The following is a 23,912-nucleotide window of genomic DNA, read 5'->3' as shown; positions in this document are numbered from 1 at the left end:
ATGTGTATTTTCTTATATATGTTTTTAATGAGTTTTATTAATTATTTTATGAGTATACTAGCATACAAATAATGCCTCTATATTTTCAGTGCAAAAACTACAGCAGCCAACTCTAGATCATGTGTAGGGTATCTCGCCTCATACTCTTTTAACTGACGAGAAGCATAGGCTATTACTCTACCTAACTGCATCAATACTGCACCAAATCCCTGAAATGAGGCATCTGTATAAATGTCATAATCTACACCCTCCTGTGGTAACACAAGAATAGGAGCTGTGGTTAATCTTCTTTTCAACTCTTGAAAACTTTCTTCATAGGCATTCGACCAAATGAAAGTAGTTCTCTGTTTAGTGAGAGTTGTAAACGGTTTAAAAAACTGAGCAAACCCTGCTACAAACTGCCGATAATAGCCTGCTAGCCCCAAGGAACTTCTAACTTCCTTTACTGTCTTCGGCTGTTGCCATTCCATAATTGCTTTTACCTTACTTGGATCCACTAATACACCTTCCTTTGAGACCGTATGGCCCAGAAAGATAACTTGATCTAGCCAAAACTCACACTTAGAAAATTTGGCGAACAACTTTTTATCTCGCAATCGCTGTAGCACAAATCTTAGGTGTTCTTCATTTTCCTTTTCTGTCTTAGAATAAACCAGGATATCATCAATAAACACCACTATGAATCGATCAAGACAATCCTGAAACACCCAGTTAATTAAGTCCATAAAGATTGCTGGGGCATTGGTTAACCCAAAAGGCATCACCACAAACTCATAATGCCATATCTAGTCCGAAAAGCAGTCTTGGAAATATCTTGCTCTACAACCCTTACTTGGTGATAACCCGACCTCAAATCAATCTTTCAAAACACTACTGCTCCTTTCAGCTGATCAAACAAATCATCTATGCGAGGTAACGGGTATTTATTCTTCACTGTCACTTTATTTAACTCTCTGTAATCTATACACATCCATAGCGATCCATCTTTCTTTTTCACAAAAAAAATTGGAGCGCCCTAGGGAGAATGGCTAGGTCGAATAAAACCCTTGTCTAAGAGTTCCTGAAGCTGCTTTTTCAATTCCTGAAGCTCGGATAGGGCCATCTGGTAAGGGGTTTTAGAAATTGGTGCGGTCCTTAGTGCCAGTTTAATACTAAATTCTACTTCTCTTTCCGGAGGTAAACCCGGCAAATTTTCCGAAAATACATATAAAAACTCCCGAACTATTGGCACCTTCTGAATCTCTGGTTGTGGGACATCACTACTGTGCACTATATGAGCAATATACCCTGAGCACCCTTTTCTTAACATCTTTCTGGCCTTTACACTATTGATTAACATACTAAGCTGGTGACCCTCGCCAAAATTAAACTTATCTCGATCATCAAGATTAAATCTTACTTTTTTTTTTCGACAATCAATCTCTACTCCAAATCTCCACAGGAAATCCATGCCTAAAATAACGTCAAAATCAGGCATATCAAACACTATCAAATCCATTGGCAACTCCCTTCCATGGATCACTACGGACTTCCCTGGAAGCATCTCTTAAGTTATTACACTAACACCATCTGGTAACTCTATCTTAATGGAACAATCCACACTAATAGGTTTTAAACCTAATCTCTCTAAAATCCCATGTGTAATAAATGAATGTGTGGCTCCATAATCAATTAATGCATAAAGGGGAACTGAATGAAATAATAACTAACCAGTAACTGCGGATGGGCTACCTTCAGCTTCACTCTGGTCTACTGTAAACACTCGAGCATTGGTACCTCTAGGTGTCTATGCTGCGGGTGCAGAAGAGGCTTTACAATCTTTCATCATATGCCCTGGTTGCCGGCATCTATAGCATACATTTCGACCCAAATCTCTAAGACACTCCCTATAATGATTTCTTCCACACTTCTGGCACTGGGAACTTCACTGGTTCTCGGTTTCTTATTTTGCCAATCTCTCCTGTTCTTCTTGGGTTGAAATTTTTTCTTATTTCTCACATCTCTATTAGGGGGGGCATCAACTCTATCTCTCTGTGGAGCAGAAGGTGGAACAGTGGGGGCTACTAGTGATGGAGTTGCCAAGGTTAGCTCAATATTTCTGCCTGTAAAGCTCGTTCCAAAGCTTCACTATATTTTTGAGGTGGCTGGGCATTGGCCATCACATCTCGGGCTATTTCTGGTTTCAGCCCATGCACGAACTTATCTCTCCTCAACTCTGGTGTACTCACTACACCTGGCACAAACCTTGCCAGGGAATTGAATTTCATTGAATATTCTTTCACTGAATTAGCCCCCTGTTACAAATTAATAAACTCTTGAATCTTTTCATGGACTCGACCAACTGTTCTATATTCTGCCTCAAACAATCTTCTGAAATCTCCCCAGGTCATCAAAGTTGTATCATGAGTATCCTCCATCAATTCCCACCATATACGGGCATCACCCTTAAATTAAAAACTAGCATACTGAATCTTCTCCCGGTCTATCATAGGGAAAAGTACGATCGTACGCTCTACTGATCTAAACCGCTCATCTGCCACTATTGGGTCCATAGTACCCCTAAATTCTGACGGCTGGTGTTGACTAGGCAACCTATATATCAGCTTAATACGATTCTACATTACTGGGGGTACCGGCCTCTCTTTCTCCTCTCTGGAGGTCAGTACAATAACCAGGGTCTCAACTCTCTCCGGTACGGAGCCTCCCTGATTTTCTGCCAAGACTTGCTGTATAATATTACGAATCCTCGCTTTATCGAGGACAGGGGAGTAGATTTTGGAGGGTTAGAAGGTTCACCCATGCTCATTTCCTCCCTACTACTTCCTCGGGTTCTACATCTCATCTACATAAACCAACACTTTTGGTCAACTCAATCAACTCATCGACAACAAGTAAGGAAAGAAATAACTTACAGTGGTCGGCTACAGAACATCAACGTGGCAAGAGAGGCACACTGTCAAATCCCAAAACCTTTGCTCTGATACCAAAAATGTAATGATTTCTTTCTAGCTAGTATACTCGTAAAATAATTAATAAAACTCATTAGAAACATATATAAGAAAATACACATATATACAAGTAATAAAGTATGGGCCCATATTTAATTTTTCTTTATGCACAAATATTTACAAAATATACTCAAAAATAGCAACTTGACAGTGTAGCCCAACCCTTCCACTGCACGATGTTCCAAGTGATTGCAACTCACCTATTACCTGCAAAAACATTGAAAACAACGGAGTGAACACTAATCACTCAGTAAGTAAACCCGCTATGCTACCCTTCTCTCTCCGTTGCTTAAGTTTTGAATTTTCTTTCCTTACATCACATTTCCCGATTATTCTCTATTCTTTCTCTGTTCTTTCTCTATTCTTTCTCATTCTTTCTTTGTTTTTCTCTCAGTTTTCTAATTTTTTTACTACTCATGATAATGAGCATGGTATTATGCATATTCATGATGCAAATGCACAAATGCATAAAGTATGCATTTTCTTTTCTATTTTTTCTTATTCTATTTTCTGTTCCTTTTTCTTTATTTCTTTCTTTCTTTTCTAGTCTTTCTTTCTAATCTATTTTTTCTTTCTTTTCTATTTTTTCTTTCTTTCTATTCTTTCTTTTCTTGCCGATCAGACTCGGTTGAGGCATGGATTTGGAGCCTTGGCCATGTGAGTGAAGTCTCTAATTCTGGGTACAGTCCTCATCCACACACATTTCTAACAAACTATACAATTCTTCTTTTTGAATTCTGAAGCCGCTCACTAAAGGTGGCATGCATGTGGGACTATGTCACTCATGGGCTCCCCATCGCAACAACCTTCTCTTCTTTTTATCTTTTTACGCTTCTTTAACTAAAAACTTCAGATTTGAATATCTTATTATTCTCATTTCTTTCTATTTTCTCTTTAACATATTTTATGGCTTTTTTCATGCTCTTATGAATATGTATGCATGTAGATGGTTTCATGCTTATAATTCTTTCTAAATGCAAGGATGCCATGTAGCATAAAAATAAGTTTCTCTCTACCATCTACAAACTCATATCAATTCATAAATGAATAAAACTCATGCATACACTTCTCTTGGACATTTCATCAAACATATTGCATGCATAATCAAACTCTAATTTGACCACAATTCTATCTCTTTCTCAAGCCACCAATATTTGGAGTAAAACTCCCTTAAACAATTACCAAACCTGTCCAAAACAATACACTCCCAAAAATTCTACTCAACTCTTTCTAACTTCAACCAAACTTCAATTAATCATTATACAACCAAAACCACTTCTCATAGCTAAATTCTATTAATCAATAATCATGAAACTCATCAATAATTCATCAATTTCATCAACAATTCTCAAAATCATAAACATATACATATATGTAAAATCTCTACACACTTGATTTCTCAAATCATAACTTGGGTGAGATTTACTTACCGTTGATATGAGCAATCCAACCCCTTTAAGAATCTTCTTTGATCAAACTCTCTTCTTCTTAAATCCTATGAGCACAAACCATTAAAATCAATAACTTTAAAAATTAAAAATCACTTCTTAGTGCAAGGATCTTACCTAAAGGTGTTTGGGATTGAAAATCCACTTAAAAATACCCAAGATCTATGAATTTCCTTTGAAGAAGAATTGAAAAATTTGAGAGAATATGGAGGTGAAAATGGCGTGCAAATGGGTAAGAGTGGCTAGGGTTTCACTCTTCAATTTGATATAACATAAAAATATATATATATAGTTTCTCATTTTGCCCTTGCACTTTCTTTAAAATTTTATCTATGTCCCTTAGTCAATTACCATAATGCCCTCATTTTTATTGCATTCTCCATGAAATTCTATCTCTTTTCACTCCCCACAATTTCAACTAATTTTGAGTGAAAAGATCATTTTACCCTTAATGTAAGTTTAAGGCATTTTCTTCACATTTTCCTTAAAATAACTTTAGCAAAAATCAACTAAAGGTATAAAAACATAAATTAAATTACGTACCTTCATATGGCGTTACAACCACTAGGAGTTGTAGCAGCATGGGGAGGAAGGGAGAGAATATTATGAGGTGTATTAGAATCTGAGAATGGGAAAGCGGGACTGTTTGAATCTACTATGTTTATGTTAGTAAATTCAGGGGAACTGGGATAATTTTCTTCATCATCGAAATTGATGGTGGGATTATGGAAATATCTCCATTCTAGTTATTAAAAAAAAAAAAAAATTGGATATAAAAGAATTAAAGAAGGAGAATTGAAATTTGGAAATATGAATTGAAAATTGCAAAAAGTAGTAAAAATTAAAATGAGAGCAAATTGACAACTGAGATTTGAGAGATTTTTAGAGTAAGAGCAAATAAAACAATTGAAGAAAATGAGAGAATTTTAGATGTGAGGAAATATGAGGCCCTATTTATAGAGAATAATGAGAAAAGAAAATGATCAAAAAGACATCTTCAATCGCTATAAAACGGTTATATTGAAGGGTAAAATTGGTTTTTGACAAAAAAATTATACATATTTTTTTTTTTTCGTCAACCCATTGGCTGCTAACTGCCAACCCGCTGGGCTTGACAGTTTTTTTTAAGAAAAAACAAACCGTCGGGCGAGCTACTCGAGCCAGGCCTGGGTTAGGGTTGACCCTCCTAACCTAACCCATTTTTTTCCACCTCTAGTTCCATCCTAATTTTTGAAAATATGAATAATGTGATAGAGACAAGTGAAGATATTTGGGTAATTTGTTACAAATTATTTACTTTTTTTTCTTTTCTAAAAAAAATAAAAAAATAAGACGTTACAAAAGCGTTGCACCGAAGAGCAATACTAATATCTCAACAATTTAATTTTCAGCCTGCTTATTAATTTCTTTAAAGTAAAATTTAAAAGTAAAAAAGAAAACGTCTTCAGTAGGCAATGCTTCGTTCTTTCTTTTTACTAACACCAAAAACTATTCAAATGTTGTGATTAGTACTTGATTCAAGTGTCTCTATTTTGTTGAAGAAATTGAAGGTCCTTCATTTGAAGTTTTACAGCTTCTTCTGGTATAGGTGTCGGCTCTGGGAAACTGTTCTCATCGCTGCCTTCGGCTACCTTCCTTGCCTTGTCTTTCACAATTCTCTCTATCTCCGCCTGCTTAACTGATGGGAAAACAGCACTAAGCATAATAATTAGAAGTCTCTCGTCCTCCTCTTCTATGCCTTTCTTCCCGAAGCAACAAACATATACCGCTTCAAGAGCCTTCTCAGCACGAACCTCCATTGGGACACTTGGGGTAGCAGCATTTAATTTAGCTCGTCGCTGTACAGCATTTAAATCAGAATTTAGATCATTATGCGTAGACATTGTCATACTTTTAACTAGTAAGATATTGACAGTTAATGCTGAGATGCTGAAGCCTATAACATTTAGTTTAAATCTAGAAAGTCTTCTAGGTACCAATTAGTATTGAGACTATAACATGGATCAAAATAAAACAAAAGCTTCATGATACAATTTTTTTAATGACAGCCTTTTATGAAACATTTCTACAAGTTTGCATTTCAGATCTAGGCTTTATGAAATAATATGAAGAGATGCTACAAACTAATATTTTTATAGTCAAATACTGGCTTTAAGATACCCCCCAACCAATAGGCTATCCAGTAGGGCTACTACGTTTTCAATCTGAAGCAGCTATATCTGTGAAACTGAATAATCTCCATATTTAGCTTTCAAAAGGTGATCTTTCAATTAAGTAGCTTGTGAGAATGAAAAATAAAATAGCATAGACAGAATGGTTAAGTATCCCGACGACAGTGTGAGAAAGATTTGGTTACAAGAACAAGACTTCCTATATAGCTGGGAGACACCTTTACTAGATAAAGCTGCTAGTACCCCAAAACATGGTTAAAGATATGTTAATCATATAGCAGTAGTTATACTGTTACCTCTTTTAACATCAGTAGAACATAAGATAGAGAAAAGGTGTTCGTTCTCTGGACGGAATATGTATCCAAACAATATACAGACAGAATAAGTTTTTAACAACCAACAGCTACGACTAGCTGTATTTCATCCCCTAGCCAAAACTAGCTACTAGTCCCCCACCTCAGATGTCTTGTTTCTCCAATCTACTTATTCTGAATAGTCAGTGTTAAAAAACTTGTGCACCCTTCCGCCCTGTGTACACTCGCAGTGATATACAGAAATAAAAGAATCATGATGATATGCAGACAAAAATTGTCCTTTCCATGATTCATTGTTATGAGTTTAGTGAAACTCGGACATCCATCTCATGCTATCTACAGGAATGCAGCCAACCAAAAAGAAAGAATAACAATTTGATTGGTTTGGGTAGTGATAGAAAGTCATAAGAAATACTAAATCTTTTTTCACATCAACACAACAAAATTTGGAGTTTCGAGACGCAACTTTCTTAATCCAATTAACACCAGACAAAGCCTATCACTTTGAATCTCTCCCACCAGACATGAGCACAGTGAGTATACAAATGAGTTTTTGAACTAACAAAGTATTAATGTACATTACTTGATGGAGTGCCAGCAAGTGGCTTTTGAACTAAAACTAGTGCTCAGTATTCCTAACTGAAAGAAGATCAAAACTGGGTATCTCATCCAACAAATTTCTTCCAAATAAACTCAATTCAAGCCTATAGTCTTTGACCACAGGAATTAAAAATGTTTGACCAACAATGGATATTAAGTAGGATATAAGAGATTAACCAACCTCTTTGGCCTCATTCATCAAGGCAATGAAGTTCTGCTCTTCAAATTCGAGATCATTCGAAATACGAAGCCTTGCCGCCCCCTCTAAAATGTCCTCAGATTTGAGTAGACCGGCACCAACAGCAGCTACCCAGCAGCACATCAAAACATACAAAGGATCTCCTGCCTACCCAAAACCAAGACCCAACTCGATAACTTAATTTCATATTCCATTTTACTCAATTTACAACCAATTAACCAGAAATAAAAAAATAAAAAACTATCAAACATATATAACCAAAAAGAAAAAGAAAAAGAAAGAAAACTTAAAGCACAAGTACCCGTCCACGCCGTTCTTGGAAGTCATAGAAAGCTTTAGAATCATTGATGCCACATTTATTCCCAACCCTTCTTCGAAACTCAGCAAAATCAATAGTATCACTTCCAACACCACCTTCATCACTGAGAATTCTAGCTACAAGGCCAATAAGCGGCAGTGAACCAATGACTTTGTTTACAAAACCAGAGATAGAGTTCTGGTTCTCGTGGTAGGCTTTTATAGATAAGGCCCCATAAGAGGAGGAATTCGCAACTTTATTCGACGTGGGGTTGGTTTGAATGGGGCGGAAAACATGAAGCGAAGATGAAATTTGATTGCAAGAAGATAGACTCGTTAAGCTTAAGGATGTCACAACCATGGTGGTTGTGAAAATATTGGAAGTTAATTTCGTTGGTTTTTGTAATTAAGTTTTCATTTTTGGCCTCTCGTTTATATACGTTATCCAGTGAAGTGAGTTTGTGTTTTGATCAAACATTCATCTATACCAATGTAATTTGGGCTCATTCAAAGAAATTGAATTTGGGCCAATCTCATGCCAAACCCAACAATGCAAATACAATACTCAATTTGGACTACATCCATTTAGTACCCCTGAGTTATCCGATAATAAATCTTCTCCTTGTGGCATCCGAATTATCTAACCACCTCTCCTGCCGTTATTTTTTCCGTCAAAACTAACATTTGACCAATTTTGACCATTAAGTAACAACATCACCCTTAAAAATAAGTTTTTTAATTAAAAGAGCAAAAACGCATAATAAATTTTAGAAAAATTAACCAGAAATCTATCAAGCTAAAAAAATTTCTCAAATTTATCTTTTTTGGTTTTTTAAATTGCTTTCAATTTTCTGANCCCAACTCATTCATGTTAAGATTATAATACTGTCAACGTGCTTATAATTTATTGGACCAACTGGTATCCCTCCTTTACTGTTTAGAGGAAAATGGTAATTTCAACTCTTAACATTCTCATTTCATCATCTTAATTCCAATGAAATCCACAATGTGCGTCTAATCTTGTTACTCATTCTAAAACAAATGTATTTCTGCTAATGATTGATCCATCACCGACAATGTGTGCACCACGCGGACTACCAACCTTCAAGTAATCCAGATAGCCAAAAAAGCAGGTCAACTTATTCCCATTTTTGGGAGTTTCATAACCTTTCAACTATCTCTTTCGCTGTTGCCTGTACGTTTCATTTTAAACCATTCATCTTTCTTCCGTTTCATGTCCTTTCTTCCCTCCAAATTTATAAGAATTTACCACCGAAAAATAATAGAGTTACTGAAAAGTTTACATTGAATTTATACATCGAACGACGTAAAAAAATCTTGACCATTAATTAATATTAATTGATAATAAATCAACGATTAAGATTATATCATATTATTCGATATACAAATTCGATACATCTACCGGTAACTGTAACATTACTCATTATCACCGCGAAACGCACGACTCCTGATTGCGCCGCAGTGCATTCCACGTCCATAAACTCGCGCGTGGTTAGCCAGTCACTTTTTTGGCGGCATCACTTCACCACTACTCCTCCAAAATCACTGTATATATAACCGCTTCTTTCCCTCTCTCATTTTCTACATATTACACGTTAACCACACCCTTTTTTCAGTTCAAATTTTCAAAACCCTAGGCCATACCTTGTGAGTACCAATTTTTAAATCTACTTTTCTTTTTTTCCTTTTTTTCCTTGGAAGTTCATTCTCTCTATTTTTGTTGTTCTCTTAGTGTTCAGAGTTTCACCAAGTTAACAATGGGAACTTATTCGGACGACCAGCTCTCTCACCTACAAACTTTGGAGCCTTTGTATGACCGACGATTCTCAAAACATGTTCACGATAATGTCCACGGCAACATCTATCTGGATAAGGTAATAGCTTCTTCTACATTACTTTTGCTGTTTTTTTGAATTGTTTGTTGATTTGATTCTATAATATTTTATTTCTTTTTATGTTTGTTTTTGTAATTTGATGTGGCTACCTGATTGAAACGTTTAATTGAATTGCAAATTTTGTTTTAATTAGTTTTTGAACTTTGAAGAATTATTCACCCGGTATTTCATTATGAATTTGAATCAAGTAGAAGTGAATTTGAATTTGAGTTTGAGTTTGAATTTTTATTTTCTTTTTCTGGATCCATAATTTATTTATATTAATTTTAAAATGGAGATATGACCTTAGAAGTTGATAAGCATGAAGAAAAACTTTAAAAGGAGAGAAAGGAAAAAAACATGTACGTCAGAATGATGTACAGTTCACAATATAATTATAGTTTTTCGTCATTGTCGTTGCCGTGCGGTCCTGGAAAATGCTGAGTGGTCATTAACTGTGTATGATGTATCATGTCACTTACAGTGCCTTGCACGCATTTCATTGTTGTACAATTATGTTGCTATTTTTTAAACTTAATTAGTACTTTTCTCTAAATGCAGCTGTCTTTGAAGTTTATTGATACTGAACAATTTCAGAGGCAAGATACTCGAATGATTTGAAAGGATTTCTATTTGTCTTCCTTTCAATTGTGTATTAAGACTGTCTTCTGATAATCTTTTATTATATGTTACAGACTTCGCGATCTAAAACAACTTGGTGAGTAGTGACCTTTTCTTGACTTAACTACTAAGAAATTTGTCGTTAAATATGGTTCAACCTGGTGAGTATTGAAGTCCTCGTAATAGTTTATTGAAATTGTAGAAAATTTTATCTCATGATCTGGTGATACTTTATAGAAATTTCTATAGAATTAAAGGTTTATCAAATTTATGACTGCTAAATTTGCTTTTGTCCCTGCATTATTTATGGCACAATAGAGAACTTTGGTTTATTTTGCATCATTGGTGAATTCCAATATGGTGGGATATACATTTATGTTATATGCTTCTGTTAACGGTTACCATAACTAATTTCTGTGATATGAAGATTTTGACTTTGTTAGTATGGTGGTTTTTTGACAGCCGAGATAGAAGTAATTGAGTTCAGCATGCTGAATAAATGTGTAATAATATGACTAGTCAATTGAAGAGTGCTCCATATATAATACTTTATATTTTCTTTATATGGACATGGTGCTTCCAAGTGCAGTTCTCCCTGTGGGCTCAAAATTGTTGCGAAACTTAAAGTTTCTCTTGTGCAGGTCTAGCATACTTGGTTTACCCAGGAGCTGTACATTCTCGGTTCGAACATTCACTAGGGGTTTATTGGCTGGCTGGCGCTGCTATTCGGACAATTAAAGCTTTCCAAGTAAGAACTTCTCTTTCTGTCTGGTTATCCTCATTCTGGCAATCACATGGAAATCTTTCTTTACATGCATGCCATCCTTGTAGGGCTCTGAGCTTGATATTGATCGTGCTGATATACAGACTGTGAAACTTGCTGGTAATGAATTGTGTTCGTCAGCAGATTTTCTTTGTCTTTTAGTCGTTAGTTTGAATCTGTCTTATTCTTTTGTTTACTTTCTATGCAGGACTACTACATGATATTGGCCATGGGCCATTTAGTCACATGTTTGAGCGCGAGTTTCTTCCCCGGGTTCTTAATGGATCCAACTGGTGATTTACTTTCTTCAGTAGATTGCATGTTTTGTCCTCTCCCAGAATAGACAACCATAGCATAATTCGTTTTACCTTTTCCAATGCTATTAATGGAGTCAGTGGATAGAGTAACAATGGTGACAACTGTCAAATAAAGATGTTGGAATTATAGCCTTTTTTAATAAGTATGATTTCAATTTTGAATTACTGCTTATTTATTGAAGTATATATTAGGTGACTCAGTGATCATATGTAATATTTCTGTTCATTAACAAGGAAAAGTGGAGTTAACAAAATGCTCCTCCTGTGCATGCTAAGATTTTAAATTCGCTCAGTATGTAAGTATAGATGACTGCTTTTTGAATATTCATTAGAATGCCATCTTAGAACTCTATATTTCATATAGATACATGTTTATCAAATTTTTATATCACAAAGTGCTCTCTACTTTAACAATATGTATTCAATATAATTTACATTAGTTATATTTTAACAATGTTTTTGAAGACATTTCTATGGTAGAGAAGAAATAATATAATTTGATTTCCCGTTAGGTGTTACATAATAAAGTGCAACTCTTCCCTACCTTCCAGTGGTATTAGTTAGGCTGATGAAACATAATATTCTTTTCAATTTTGAGGTGACCTTGTGAAAATTGATATAGGTCTCTTGTAGTCAGAGATTTAATACATTGTTTTTGGGTAATTAATCTAATTAAATATTTTCAGGTCTCACGAGGACATGTCTACAAAGATGATAGATTACATTGTTGATGAGCACAATATTGAGATTGATTCTGAAAGCCTCAACAGAGTAAAGGTTACATTACTTAACCTTCTATTTTCTTCTTTCACTTTCCTCGTGATAACCTCATGTTCATAAGCACCCCTCTATTGGAGTTCCATCATGATACAGAAGATGAAACTTGCAGAATTTTATGCAATGTGTTCAGCTATTGATGGTAGGAGCATGTTGCTCCAAGACCACCTACTTGGCAACCAGTCTTATTTGAATGAATTTCTTCTCTTTATTGCATCCTATCCCATCATCCCCTGAGACACGGCCAATTTATGTTTTTGTATGTTTGTCAAAATGTTGGTATCCTGTCTTGTTTGCATCTTTTGGTTACCATATTCACTCTTGACTTCTTAAAGTTTCTTTATCCGATCATTCTAAGTATACATGAGTAAAAATTTACATGTAGAAATATGGGCCCTGATATATTTTTGATTTCTTGACAGGAAATGATCATTGCTAGCCATGCTTCAGATAGAGTAAGTCATCTAATGGTCCAACCTTTTTAACTTGGCTTTTTCTCACTATAAATTAGAAAACTCTGAACCTAACATTATGTTAGTAGTTCTAAATTCATATTCTTTGATGTATGTAGAGTACAAAGGAAAAGCAGTTTTTATATGACATTGTTGCAAATGGTCGAAATGGAATAGATGTAGACAAGTGAGTCAACTAATTTTTCTCATCTCTTTCCGAGTAATTTTTAAATTGATCCATATGGTTTTGACCATGGTTTTAAAACCCGGCTCAACCCGGCCGGTTGAACCGGTTTGATCGGGAACCAATGGTTAGACCGGGTCGGTTCATATAAAAAACCGGAATTAGCATTTGACCCACTTCCACCTGCGGTTGGACCGGTTTTTTTGCGACAAACCACTGGTCGAATCGGTATAAACTAGGTCTGCTACAGTGAAATATAAAAAAATAATTGAAAATTTTTTATTATCATTGTTAAAAATTAAAATCTGTATTTTTTTTTAATTTTTTTTTTGTTTTTTGTTGACGTCATGGTCCGACCTGTCGGTCGGACCGTTCAACCCTTCAAACCCGTGACCCAGTGGCTTGGCCGAGTTGTCCCTGGGTCGGGTTTTAAAACCTTGTTTTGACTACAGAGAGTCATTGCACTTTATTTGTCTGTAGGTTTGATTACATTGTTCGTGATTCCCGGGCTTGTGGTCTTGGCTGCAATTTTCAGTTTGAAAGGTATGTGTCAATTTCTTTGGAGGTTTAGCCTTATGGCAGATACATGATAATGCTCATCCTTCTGTTTAAGTTCAAATTATTGCGATGTGTGTGAATGTCCAGAGGTTGAAAGCGAGCTTTTTGATTTATTATCTACACTATATAAAATCTTTTTTTTTTTTTTTTTCTGTTTTTCTTTTTCTCAATTGGCAGGTTAATGGAAACAATGCGAGTTATGGGTGATGAGATATGTTACCGAGCCAAGGATTGTTAGTATAATTGAAATTTTTTTTATCTATTTTAAGAGAGGTAGTGTCTTATGTTACTTAAAATTTGATATTCTGGTCAGATCTTACTGTTCACAAGTTATTTGCCACACGTGCTGATTTACATCGGACAGTCTATACACATGCAAAAGTAAAGGTACCTATTTTCAATTGATTTGTCTTGTCTATCACTTGTAGTGATGACATGAATGTCAATCCTTTATTAATATGCATTTGAATGGTAATATGTTGGACCGTATTTCTGTTTTCAGGCAGTAGAACTTATGCTTGTTGATGCTCTTTCAGAAGCAAATCAATATCTTGACATTTCGTCCTCAATTCAACAGCCATCTGAATTTTGGAAGGTTTAGCATGATAATTTATGATTTCTTGATACTGATTGTATGTTTGTGGCACTAAACTATTCTTCTCAAAAGTACAGTTAGATGACTCCATAGTGAAAACCATTTTGACTGATCCCCGGCAAGAGCTCAAGAAAGCAAGAGATTTAATCCTTCGTATTCGGAGAAGGGAAATATACCAGGTATCTTAGCATTATTGTCGGGACAGTGAATGATTAGCTTTGTTTACTCTTTCATCTGTGTCAATAATGAAATTAATTTATTTCTTTGAAGCTTTTCAGCATGCTGTAACTTATAAGTGCGGTATAATCATAGCAAGTTATTATGTTTTTTCAGTTCTGCAATGAATTTTCAGTTCCAAAGGCCAAGCTAGAGCATTTCAAAGACATCACTCCACAAGATATTGTTTGTTCTCAGGTCTAGACATACTCTGTATATTTATAGTGTATATTTATAGACTAATGCTATAGACACTGAATTTGTGCACTGAATTTTTTTACCGAACAACATTGCATCCACTAAGACGCGGCCATGTTGGACAAAAAATACTGATTCCATGAATGGACGGCCGTCCATCTTGTACGGATGGTTGTCCATACGTTATGGACGATCGTTCACCACGAATGAACGATCATTCATGACAATATCAATGGATTTATCCATATAATATGGACGGGTATTCATATAAGATGGACGTCCGTCCAAAAAAGTTTAAAAACTAATAATGGATGGGCATCCATATACAATGGATAGCCGTCCGTGTAAGATGGACGATTGTCCATACCCAAATTCTAGTTTAATAAAAAAATTTCTTTAAAAAATTCTATATTGTGAATACTTTTTATCTATCTCTCTTGCTTTGCATTTCTTTTATAAATGAAAAAAAAATTGTAAATTTAAAAAAAAAAAAATTATTTGAGTATGGACGCCAGTCTATCTCATTTTTACAATGGATGGCCATCCTCATTAGATGGATTGACGTCCATGCTTTTTACTTTAAAAATCTTTTTTTTTTTTTCCCGTTATTTCATCTAAAAGTTTTGTGCTTTAAAAATGAATATTTCATCTAAAAATTTTGACTTAGACAAGCGATAATTTTTTTATAAATGAAAAAGAAATTATAAATTTAAAAAAAAAAATTATTTGAGATGGACGGTCGTCCATAATAAAGGGGCTCCCGTCCATAATGTATGGACTGGAGTCCATTAATATTTTTTGGACTCTCGTTCATTTATGATGAACGGTCATCCATAAGATATGAACGGGTATCTATAATTGTTGAGCGGTCGTTCATTCATTGAATATCTATTTTGTGTCCTACGTAGCCACATTCGAGTCAGATGCCAAATAGATTGGTGCAAAATTTCGGTATCTGCATTGGATGTCCATAGCATTTTTTATATTTATATATTTATCGCACCATGATGGACTCGTGGTATCTCAAAGAGTAATTTGTCAATCAGAAAGCTGGTGGTGTTTCACTAAAAGAAGAAGATGTTGCTGTGAGCAATGTTAGGATTGATTTGACTCGCGGAAAGAACAACCCCCTTGAAAGGTACATGAGAAAGACACAAACAGTAATCTTGATGGAGGCCTAGTCTTTTTCCTGAACCTTTTGATTGATATGCTGCTCTGCTAATAGATTTTGATTGTGATCTCTCCTTTGTGCATGTATATTCCCATGCAGCATTAATTTTTTCAAGGTACAAATTCAGTTCCTCTCTGCATTATATTCTGCTTGCATAGGACAGCTTAACTGTTTAGTGAATTTTATAATAAAGTCAGCGAACTTTAACTGTAAGGACTTCCAGGAGTTCTGTTTATTTTTACTTTAAAAAATTCGTTACTTGAACCTGATCACAGTGCAATGACTGCTGCAAATAATATTCTTCAATGAATCAGACAAGTAACTGGAGCCTTTTTTCCAAATTGTAGTCGCTAGCTCCTAGCTGTTTTTTTTTATTTTTTTTGCCGGATAGAAGGGGTGAATTCTGTAAGACAACCTTAATAACAGAGTTTGACAAATGTATGTGAGCTAGCGCTATTAGAAACTAATTTAACAGGTTAAATTTGTGTCATTAAATCCCCCTTGAATCTGAAATAAAATAGAGGAGAAATATTAGTTGCAGTTTTGAGATTTAATTAGCTTTTGTTTTATCAGGATTATGATTGCGATGAGAAGTTTCCCATTCGGGATGATCACATCAGTCATTTGCTGCCTGCATGCTGCCAAGATACTATTGTGAGGGTGTACTCTAAAAAGCCCGAACTGGTTTGTGAAAAATTATTATCTAAATTAATATTGTTATGTTAACAATTTACTTGGCGTTATTAAATATTCCCGTGAATGAACAAATTTTTTTCATCCATACAGGTGGGAGCAATTTCTGAGGCCTTCGAGAATTTCCAGGTAAAAATGTTTGGTAAGACAGCACAGGTGTATGCTACTCCTGAGAAGAAGAAACGCCGACTATAATTGCTGCAATTCTTCGTCTTACCTTGCCCAATATATAAATACGTACAAACACTATACATATTCATATAGAACCATTGACTGTCAAAGAAAAAAAGAAAACTACAGAATTGTATAAATCCATATATGTTAACATGCATATGACTGCTATGGGCGTGTGGAGTAATCCGTATATCATCATTCTGCATCCAAAACTTTGATGCCTGGCTTATTTTTAATTCTTCTCTAAACCTGTAGTTGTTGTCTGGTTATGTCAATTGTGAGTATGGCTTTTATTAAAACATTTTTTTCTTGGCCTTAACATACAAAAGGCAACTCTGCCAAAAAAAACAAAGAGCAGCTATTGTTTGTGACATACTAGAACCTGCATGTAATTCAATATTTTACCAAAATATTATCATAAATCATAAAACGCATGGTCAGACAAATTATTTTGTGTTCTTTCGAAATAAATTGTTGACCCAAAGCAAAAGACCTGATACGTACATCGATCAAATTCCTAAGTTTATTTTTATCAGAATATTATTCAGTTTATACTTTTCGGTGCAAAATTCATAGTTGGATTAGTGATTGACCGACAACCTGGCTTCAATGCTTTATGGAAATAATTTACGTTACGTTTTATCTAACTTTATTCTATTTTGGGGTTACAATTTCATGAACTTTGAAGCGTACTTTTACATTATATTTCAATGAAAGTTTTCTCTACAAAATAATAATAATAATAATAATAAAAGTGTTACCTGGAAAATATATATATTTTCTATTTACATAACATACTATTTCTCTGAAATAAATTGTAAATGATCTTTTAAATGTTTTTAATTTCTTACAAGTGTTTTTTTGATGAACATATATATATATATATATATATATATATAGTACGTAAGGGAATTCAAATATTGACTAGTCAACTCAATCCAACCTTTGACCTAATTTATATAACAGTTAAAACGCTTTTCACAAGTCAATTAAATATAATTTATCTAGAATCGTAGTAAGAATTTTATCAGTATTACTTTATACAATATCCTTTTGATTTTTTTCTGAAGTTACTGCAATATCTACTGAATAGGATTAATATAAATATAATCAACGATTGGCTCAAGTCTAAGAGTCAAAACTTTTAGCAGAAATCAAATTTCAGTTTAACGCGGAAACAGATACCTTATTGCCCAAGCATCTAAACCTATCAGACAAACGAAAACAAAAACAAAAACGACCGCTGCCAAGAACAAAGAGCTTGCTGAAAGAGATGAATGAAAGAAGTAAAGAGAGGTCAGCGAGCATGGAGAATATTGATCTGAAGAAGATGGATGAACAGCTTTCAAGACTTTTTAACCGAGCACCATGGAAAGCACAGAAAAATATTGATATTTTGGAAGAATTCGGAGGGAAGGAGAGTGCCAAAGAAGAGTGGGAAATCGATCCCCGTAAACTTATCATAGAAGAAGTGATTGGTCGAGGTGCCTATGGTTCTGTCCATAGAGGGCTCTACAATGGCCAAGAAGTTGCAGGTACGTAATCATTTAGAACGTAATATATAAATTTAGAAAAGACAGAAAGAATCCGTTTAAGAATATTTTGGAAGGCATTCTTGCATGAGACCACGAAAATTACTTGGAGTAAAGCAGGCTGATATATAAGTTTGATATGCATATTACATATTCAAACTATATAGCGATTGTATGTTTGTGGCACTAAACTATTCTTCTCAAAAGTACAGTTAGATGACTCCATAGTGAAAACCATTTTGACTGATCCCCGGCAAGAGCTCAAGAAAGCAAGAGATTTAATCCTTCGTATTCGGAGAAGGGAAATATACCAGGTATCTTAGGATTATTGTCGGGACAGTGAATGATTAGCTTTGTTTACTCTTTCATCTGTGTCAATAATGAAATTAATTTATTTCTTTGAAGCTTTTCAGCATGCTGTAACTTATAAGTGCGGTATAATCATAGCAAGTTATTATGTTTTTTCAGTTCTGCAATGAATTTTCAGTTCCAAAGGCCAAGCTAGAGCATTTCAAAGACATCACTCCACAAGATATTGTTTGTTCTCAGGTCTAGACATACTCTGTATATTTATAGTGTATATTTATAGACTAATGCTATAGACACTGAATTTCTTTACCGAACGACGTGGCATCCACTAAGACGCGGTCATGTTGGACAAAAAATACTGATTCCGTGAATGGACGGCCGTCCATCTTACACGGATGGTTGTCCATACGTTATGGACGACCGTTCATCATGAATGAACGATCATCCATGACAATATCAATGGATTTATTCATATAATACGGACGGATATTCATATAAGATGGTCGTCCGTCCAAAAAAGTTTAAAAACTAATAATGGATGGGCGTCCATATACAATGAATAGTCGTTCGTGTAAGATGGACGTCTATACCCAAATTCTAGTTCAATAAAAAAATTTCTTTAAAAAATTCTACATTATGAATACTTTTTATCTATCTCTCTTGCTTTGCATTTCTTTTATAAATGAAAAAAAAAAATTGTAAATTTAAAAAAAAAAATTATTTGAGTATAATCGCTAGTCTATCTCATTTTTACAATGGATGACCATCTCATTAGATGGACTAACGTCCATGCTTTTTACTTTAAAAATCTTTTTTTTTTCCCTTTATTTCATCTAAAAGTTTTGTGTTTTAAAAATGAATATTTCATCTAAAAATTTTGACTTAGACAAGCGATAATTTTTTTATAAATGAAAAAGAAATTATAAATTAAATAAAAAAAAATTATTTGAGATGGACGGTCGTCCATTTATGATGAATGGTTGTCCATAATAAAGAGACTCCCGTCTATAATGTATGGACGGGACATTATAGACGGGAGTCCATTGATATTTTTTAGACTCTCGTCCATTTATGATGAACGGTCGTCTATAAGATATGAACGGGCATCTATAATTGTTGGATGGCTGTTCATTCACTGAATACCTGTATTGTGTCCTACGTGGTCACGTTCGAGTCAGATGCCAAATAGATTGGTGCAAAATTTTTTTATATTTATATATTTATCGCACCATGGACTCGTGGTATCTCAAAGAGTAATTTGTCAATCAGAAAGCTGGTGGTGTTTCACTAAAAGAAGAAGATGTTGCTGTGAGCAATGTTAGGATTGATTTGACTCGCGGAAAGAACAACCCCCTTGAAAGGTACATGAGAAAGACACAAACAGTAATCCTGATGGAGGCCTAGTCTTTTTCCTGAACCTTTTGATTGATATGCTGCTCTGCTAATAGATTTTGATTGTGATCTCTCCTTTGTGCATGTATATTCCCATGCAGCATTAATTTTTTCAAGGTACAAATTCACTTCCTCTCTGCATTATATTCTGCTTGCATAGGACAGCTTAACTGTTTAGTGAATTTTATAATAAAGTCAGCGAACTTTAACTGTAAGGACTTCCAGGAGTTCTGTTTATTTTTACTTTAAAAAATTCGTTACTTGAACCTGATCACAGTGCAATGACTGCTGCAAATAATATTCTTCAATGAATCAGACAAGTAACTGGAGCCTTTTTTCCAAATTGTAGTCGCTAGCTCCTAGCTGTTTTTTTTTATTTTTTTTGCCGGATAGAAGGGGTGAATTCTGTAAGACAACCTTAATAACAGAGTTTGACAAATGTATGTGAGCTAGCGCTATTAGAAACTAATTTAACAGGTTAAATTTGTGTCATTAAATCCCCCTTGAATCTGAAATAAAATAGAGGAGAAATATTAGTTGCAGTTTTGAGATTTAATTAGCTTTTGTTTTATCAGGATTATGATTGCGATGAGAAGTTTCCCATTCGGGATGATCACATCAGTCATTTGCTGCCTGCATGCTGCCAAGATACTATTGTGAGGGTGTACTCTAAAAAGCCCGAACTGGTTTGTGAAAAATTATTATCTAAATTAATATTGTTATGTTAACAATTTACTTGGCGTTATTAAATATTCCCGTGAATGAACAAATTTTTTTCATCCATACAGGTGGGAGCAATTTCTGAGGCCTTCGAGAATTTCCAGGTAAAAATGTTTGGTAAGACAGCACAGGTGTATGCTACTCCTGAGAAGAAGAAACGCCGACTATAATTGCTGCAATTCTTCGTCTTACCTTGCCCAATATATAAATACGTACAAACACTATACATATTCATATAGAACCATTGACTGTCAAAGAAAAAAAGAAAACTACAGAATTGTATAAATCCATATATGTTAACATGCATATGACTGCTATGGGCGTGTGGAGTAATCCGTATATCATCATTCTGCATCCAAAACTTTGATGCCTGGCTTATTTTTAATTCTTCTCTAAACCTGTAGTTGTTGTCTGGTTATGTCAATTGTGAGTATGGCTTTTATTAAAACATTTTTTTCTTGGCCTTAACATACAAAAGGCAACTCTGCCAAAAAAAACAAAGAGCAGCTATTGTTTGTGACATACTAGAACCTGCATGTAATTCAATATTTTACCAAAATATTATCATAAATCATAAGACGCATGGTCAGAGAAATTATTTTGTGTTCTTTCGAAATAAATTGTTGACCCAAAGCAAAAGACCTGATACGTACATCGATCAAATTCCTAAGTTTATTTTTATCAGAATATTATTCAGTTTATACTTTTCGGTGCAAAATTCATAGTTGGATTAGTGATTGACCGACAACCTGGCTTCAATGCTTTATGGAAATAATTTACGTTACGTTTTATCTAACTTTATTCTATTTTGGGGTTACAATTTCATGAATCTTTGAAGCGTACTTTTACATTATATTTCAATGAAAGTTTTCTCTACAAAATAATAATAATAATAATAATAAAAGTGTTACCTGGAAAATATATATATTTTCTATTTACATAACATACTATTTCTCTGAAATAAATTGTAAATGATCTTTTAAATGTTTTTAATTTCTTACAAGTGTTTTTTTGATGAACATATATATATATATATATATATATATATAGTACGTAAGGGAATTCAAATATTGACTAGTCAAGTCAATCCAACCTTTGACCTAATTTATATAACAGTTAAAACGCTTTTCACAAGTCAATTAAGAAAGTAAATATAATTTATCTAGAATCCTAGTAAGAATTTTATCAGTATTACTTTATACAATATCCTTTTGATTTTTTTCTGAAGTTACTGCAATATCTACTGAATAGGATTAATATAAATATAATCAACGATTGGCTCAAGTCTAAGAGTCAAAACTTTTAGCAGAAATCAAATTTCAGTTTAACGCGGAAACAGATACCTTATTGCACAAGCATCTAAACCTATCACACAAACGAAAACAAAAACAAAAACGACCCCTGCCAAGAACAAAGAGCTTGTTGAAAGAGATGAATGAAAGAAGTAAAGAGAGGTCAGCGAGCACGGAGAATATTGATCTGAAGAAGATGGATGAACAGCTTTCAAGACTTTTTAACCGAGCACCATGGAAAGCACAGAAAAATATTGATATTTTGGAAGAATTCGGAGGGAAGGAGAGTGCCAAAGAAGAGTGGGAAATCGATCCCCGTAAACTTATCATAGAAGAAGTGATTGGTCGAGGTGCCTATGGTTCTGTCCACAGAGGGCTCTACAATGGCCAAGAAGTTGCAGGTACGTAATCATTTAGAACGTAATATATAAATTTAGAAAAGACAGAAAGAATCCGTTTAAGAATATTTTGGAAGGCATTCTTGCATGAAACCACGAAAATTACTTGGAGTAAAGCAGGCTGATATATAAGTTTGATATGCATATTACATATTCAAACTATATTATTTGTATTAGGGAAGGACATAAAAATGATATAAACATATTTTTCGTGACTGAGATTCCTTTTCCCCCCGCTATTCTCAGTTAAAATTATTGACTGGGGAGAAGAGGTTCCAAGGACAAGAGACAAAATAGCTGCACTGAGGATAGCTTTTAAACAGGAGGTTTCTCTTTGGCATAATCTAAATCATCCAAATATTACAAAGGTATTATAACTTTGTTTCCTCCCAACTTGGAAGGATTTTGTGTTGAGAATTTTATTGATTCGAACGAGTTTTAAACATTTGTATTGATTTTTCTGTCCTGGTCAGTTCATAGGTGCTACGATGGGCTTACTGACCTCTGGAAAACCAAGTTGTTTGTCTTGTGTTGCTGAGTATCTTCCTGGAGGTACTTTGAGGTCTTACTTGATAAAGAACCGAAAAAAGAAGTTGCCTTTCAGGATTGTCATAAAATTGGCTCTAGATCTTGCAAGAGGGTCAGTCTCTATTTCCTTCATCTATGTGATTTAATTTGATTTTCCTTTTTCAATACAATATGAGCTTTTTCATCTCAAAAATGCCTTATGTTGGAGCTAAAACAGCTGAGTATATTTACTTCTACTCTCTTATGTCTTTTTAACAGCTTGAGTTACCTTCACTCCAAAAAGATTGTCCACAGAGATATAAAGGCAGAAAATTTGCTTCTTGACAAGAATCATGCACTTAAGATAACGGACTTTGGAGTTTCTCGTTTTCAAGCTCTAAATCCTAAAGACATGACAGGCAGTACAGGAACCATCGGGTATATGGCTCCAGAGGTATTTATATCAACAAGGATAAGAATTTTTACCTCAATATCTTTTTTCTCTGAACCTTAATAATTAACATCAAATTTTATGTGTCAATGCAGGTTCTAAAAAGTGAACCATACAACAGGAAATGCGATGTGTACAGTTTTGGAATTTGCTTGTGGGAGATTTGTTGTTGTAACAGGCCTTATCATAATATCAACTTCCAATTCACTTTAGCAGCAGCTATTGTCGATCAGGTATATAATTAATTATTTATTCTGACAAGTCTTTACAAAGAGAAAAAGGGTTAACAAAATCTGAATTCGTGGATTGCAGAATTTGAGGCCACAAATACCCAACAGTTGCCCGGAATTTCTAGCACAAGTAATGAGGCGATGCTGGGACGCAGACCCCAAAAAGAGACCAGAGATGGAAGAAGTGGTTTCCATGCTAGAAACCATTGACGTCCACAATCATGAGTATGGCTGCTTCTGCTTTCGGTAGCAGTGAAACCAACCAAGATTGTATTATGATAGTGTAAATAAGTGACTGTGGGAGGAATGCAGCGATTCTTTTTGTTTCATGCTGTAGTTCATTTCCTCTTCCACTAATTAGTTGCGCTTTATATAAATACTATTTAAGATGACTAATTTAGACAACTAAAAAAAATACCACATTTGGCTT

General features: G+C 34.5%; 3 protein-coding genes and 1 long non-coding RNA gene across 10 annotated transcripts; 3 read left to right on the top strand and 1 right to left on the bottom strand.

Annotated features, from left to right (window-relative positions):
• Nucleotides 1-5,824: 5,824 nt before the first annotated feature.
• Nucleotides 5,825-8,431, bottom strand: LOC116121345 (photosystem I assembly factor PSA3, chloroplastic-like). 2 transcript variants are annotated; one of them, XM_031407309.1, is made up of 3 exons: nucleotides 8,042-8,431; nucleotides 7,723-7,887; nucleotides 5,825-6,294 (listed from the first exon to the last, which is right to left on the bottom strand). In XM_031407309.1, exons 1-3 carry the CDS (start codon nucleotides 8,396-8,398, stop codon nucleotides 5,974-5,976), a joined length of 843 nt encoding a protein of 280 aa, XP_031263169.1. In that variant the 5' UTR covers nucleotides 8,399-8,431; the 3' UTR covers nucleotides 5,825-5,973. The 2 variants fall into 2 exon arrangements, with proteins under 2 accessions (XP_031263169.1, XP_031263170.1); XM_031407310.1 differs by lacking the exon at nucleotides 7,723-7,887.
• Nucleotides 8,432-9,569: 1,138 nt separating this feature from the next.
• On the top strand, nucleotides 9,570-16,774 carry LOC116121340 (deoxynucleoside triphosphate triphosphohydrolase SAMHD1 homolog). 5 transcript variants are annotated; one of them, XM_031407299.1, is made up of 19 exons: nucleotides 9,581-9,705; nucleotides 9,791-9,932; nucleotides 10,494-10,531; nucleotides 10,628-10,650; nucleotides 11,195-11,301; nucleotides 11,385-11,436; nucleotides 11,525-11,609; nucleotides 12,320-12,410; nucleotides 12,833-12,865; nucleotides 12,982-13,049; nucleotides 13,527-13,589; nucleotides 13,782-13,837; nucleotides 13,918-13,991; nucleotides 14,107-14,199; nucleotides 14,277-14,378; nucleotides 14,533-14,613; nucleotides 15,660-15,751; nucleotides 15,884-15,899; nucleotides 16,358-16,774. In XM_031407299.1, exons 2-19 carry the CDS (start codon nucleotides 9,816-9,818, stop codon nucleotides 16,508-16,510), a joined length of 1,344 nt encoding a protein of 447 aa, XP_031263159.1. In that variant the 5' UTR covers nucleotides 9,581-9,705; nucleotides 9,791-9,815; the 3' UTR covers nucleotides 16,511-16,774. The 5 variants fall into 5 exon arrangements, 4 of the variants coding, with proteins under 4 accessions (XP_031263160.1, XP_031263159.1, XP_031263161.1 ...); XR_004126716.1 differs by having other exon boundaries at nucleotides 9,582-9,705; nucleotides 15,839-15,899; nucleotides 16,358-16,470; XM_031407300.1 differs by lacking the exon at nucleotides 14,533-14,613 and having other exon boundaries at nucleotides 9,570-9,705.
• Nucleotides 16,775-17,803: 1,029 nt separating this feature from the next.
• LOC116121351 (serine/threonine-protein kinase STY13-like) lies at nucleotides 17,804-23,842 on the top strand. Of its 2 annotated transcripts, none has more exons than XM_031407317.1 (6): nucleotides 17,804-18,186; nucleotides 22,541-22,662; nucleotides 22,768-22,934; nucleotides 23,081-23,255; nucleotides 23,348-23,485; nucleotides 23,565-23,842. In XM_031407317.1, the coding sequence occupies exons 1-6, from the start codon at nucleotides 17,925-17,927 to the stop codon at nucleotides 23,730-23,732; spliced, it is 1,032 nt and encodes a 343-aa protein (XP_031263177.1). In that variant the 5' UTR covers nucleotides 17,804-17,924; the 3' UTR covers nucleotides 23,733-23,842. The 2 variants fall into 2 exon arrangements, with proteins under 2 accessions (XP_031263177.1, XP_031263178.1); XM_031407318.1 differs by lacking the exon at nucleotides 17,804-18,186 and adding an exon at nucleotides 22,077-22,297.
• On the top strand, nucleotides 18,359-20,876 carry LOC116121352. The gene is made up of 5 exons (XR_004126717.1): nucleotides 18,359-18,497; nucleotides 18,652-18,732; nucleotides 19,762-19,853; nucleotides 19,986-20,001; nucleotides 20,460-20,876. It is a non-coding gene; the product is annotated as an uncharacterized LOC116121352 (long non-coding RNA).
• Nucleotides 23,843-23,912: the final 70 nt, after the last annotated feature.

Source organism: Pistacia vera, unplaced genomic scaffold (genome assembly GCF_008641045.1).
Source record: "Pistacia vera cultivar Batoury unplaced genomic scaffold, PisVer_v2 Contig973, whole genome shotgun sequence".
NCBI lineage: Eukaryota > Viridiplantae > Streptophyta > Magnoliopsida > Sapindales > Anacardiaceae > Pistacia > Pistacia vera.
This window is presented reverse-complemented; position numbering and strand designations above follow the sequence as displayed.

What these genes read in the sequence shown, in the direction of transcription:
- LOC116121340 (XM_031407299.1), top strand. Translation starts at nt 9,816, where the DNA reads ATGGGAACTTATTCGGACGACCAGCTCTCTCACCTACAAACTTTGGAG. An exon ending in GATACTGAACAATTTCAGAG is followed by an intron (nt 10,532 to 10,627) that starts GCAAGATACTCG and finishes TATATGTTACAG; the next exon opens with ACTTCGCGATCTAAAACAAC. An exon ending in GTTCTTAATGGATCCAACTG is followed by an intron (nt 11,610 to 12,319) that starts GTGATTTACTTT and finishes AAATATTTTCAG; the next exon opens with GTCTCACGAGGACATGTCTA.
- LOC116121351 (XM_031407317.1), top strand. Translation starts at nt 17,925, where the DNA reads ATGAATGAAAGAAGTAAAGAGAGGTCAGCGAGCATGGAGAATATTGAT. An exon ending in CAATGGCCAAGAAGTTGCAG is followed by an intron (nt 18,187 to 22,540) that starts GTACGTAATCAT and finishes CGCTATTCTCAG; the next exon opens with TTAAAATTATTGACTGGGGA. An exon ending in CAGCAGCTATTGTCGATCAG is followed by an intron (nt 23,486 to 23,564) that starts GTATATAATTAA and finishes CGTGGATTGCAG; the next exon opens with AATTTGAGGCCACAAATACC.
- LOC116121345 (XM_031407309.1), bottom strand. Translation starts at nt 8,398, where the DNA reads ATGGTTGTGACATCCTTAAGCTTAACGAGTCTATCTTCTTGCAATCAA. An exon ending in TCCAAGAACGGCGTGGACGG is followed by an intron (nt 7,888 to 8,041) that starts GTACTTGTGCTT and finishes GGTTTTGGGTAG; the next exon opens with GCAGGAGATCCTTTGTATGT. An exon ending in TGATGAATGAGGCCAAAGAG is followed by an intron (nt 6,295 to 7,722) that starts GTTGGTTAATCT and finishes AATGCTGTACAG; the next exon opens with CGACGAGCTAAATTAAATGC.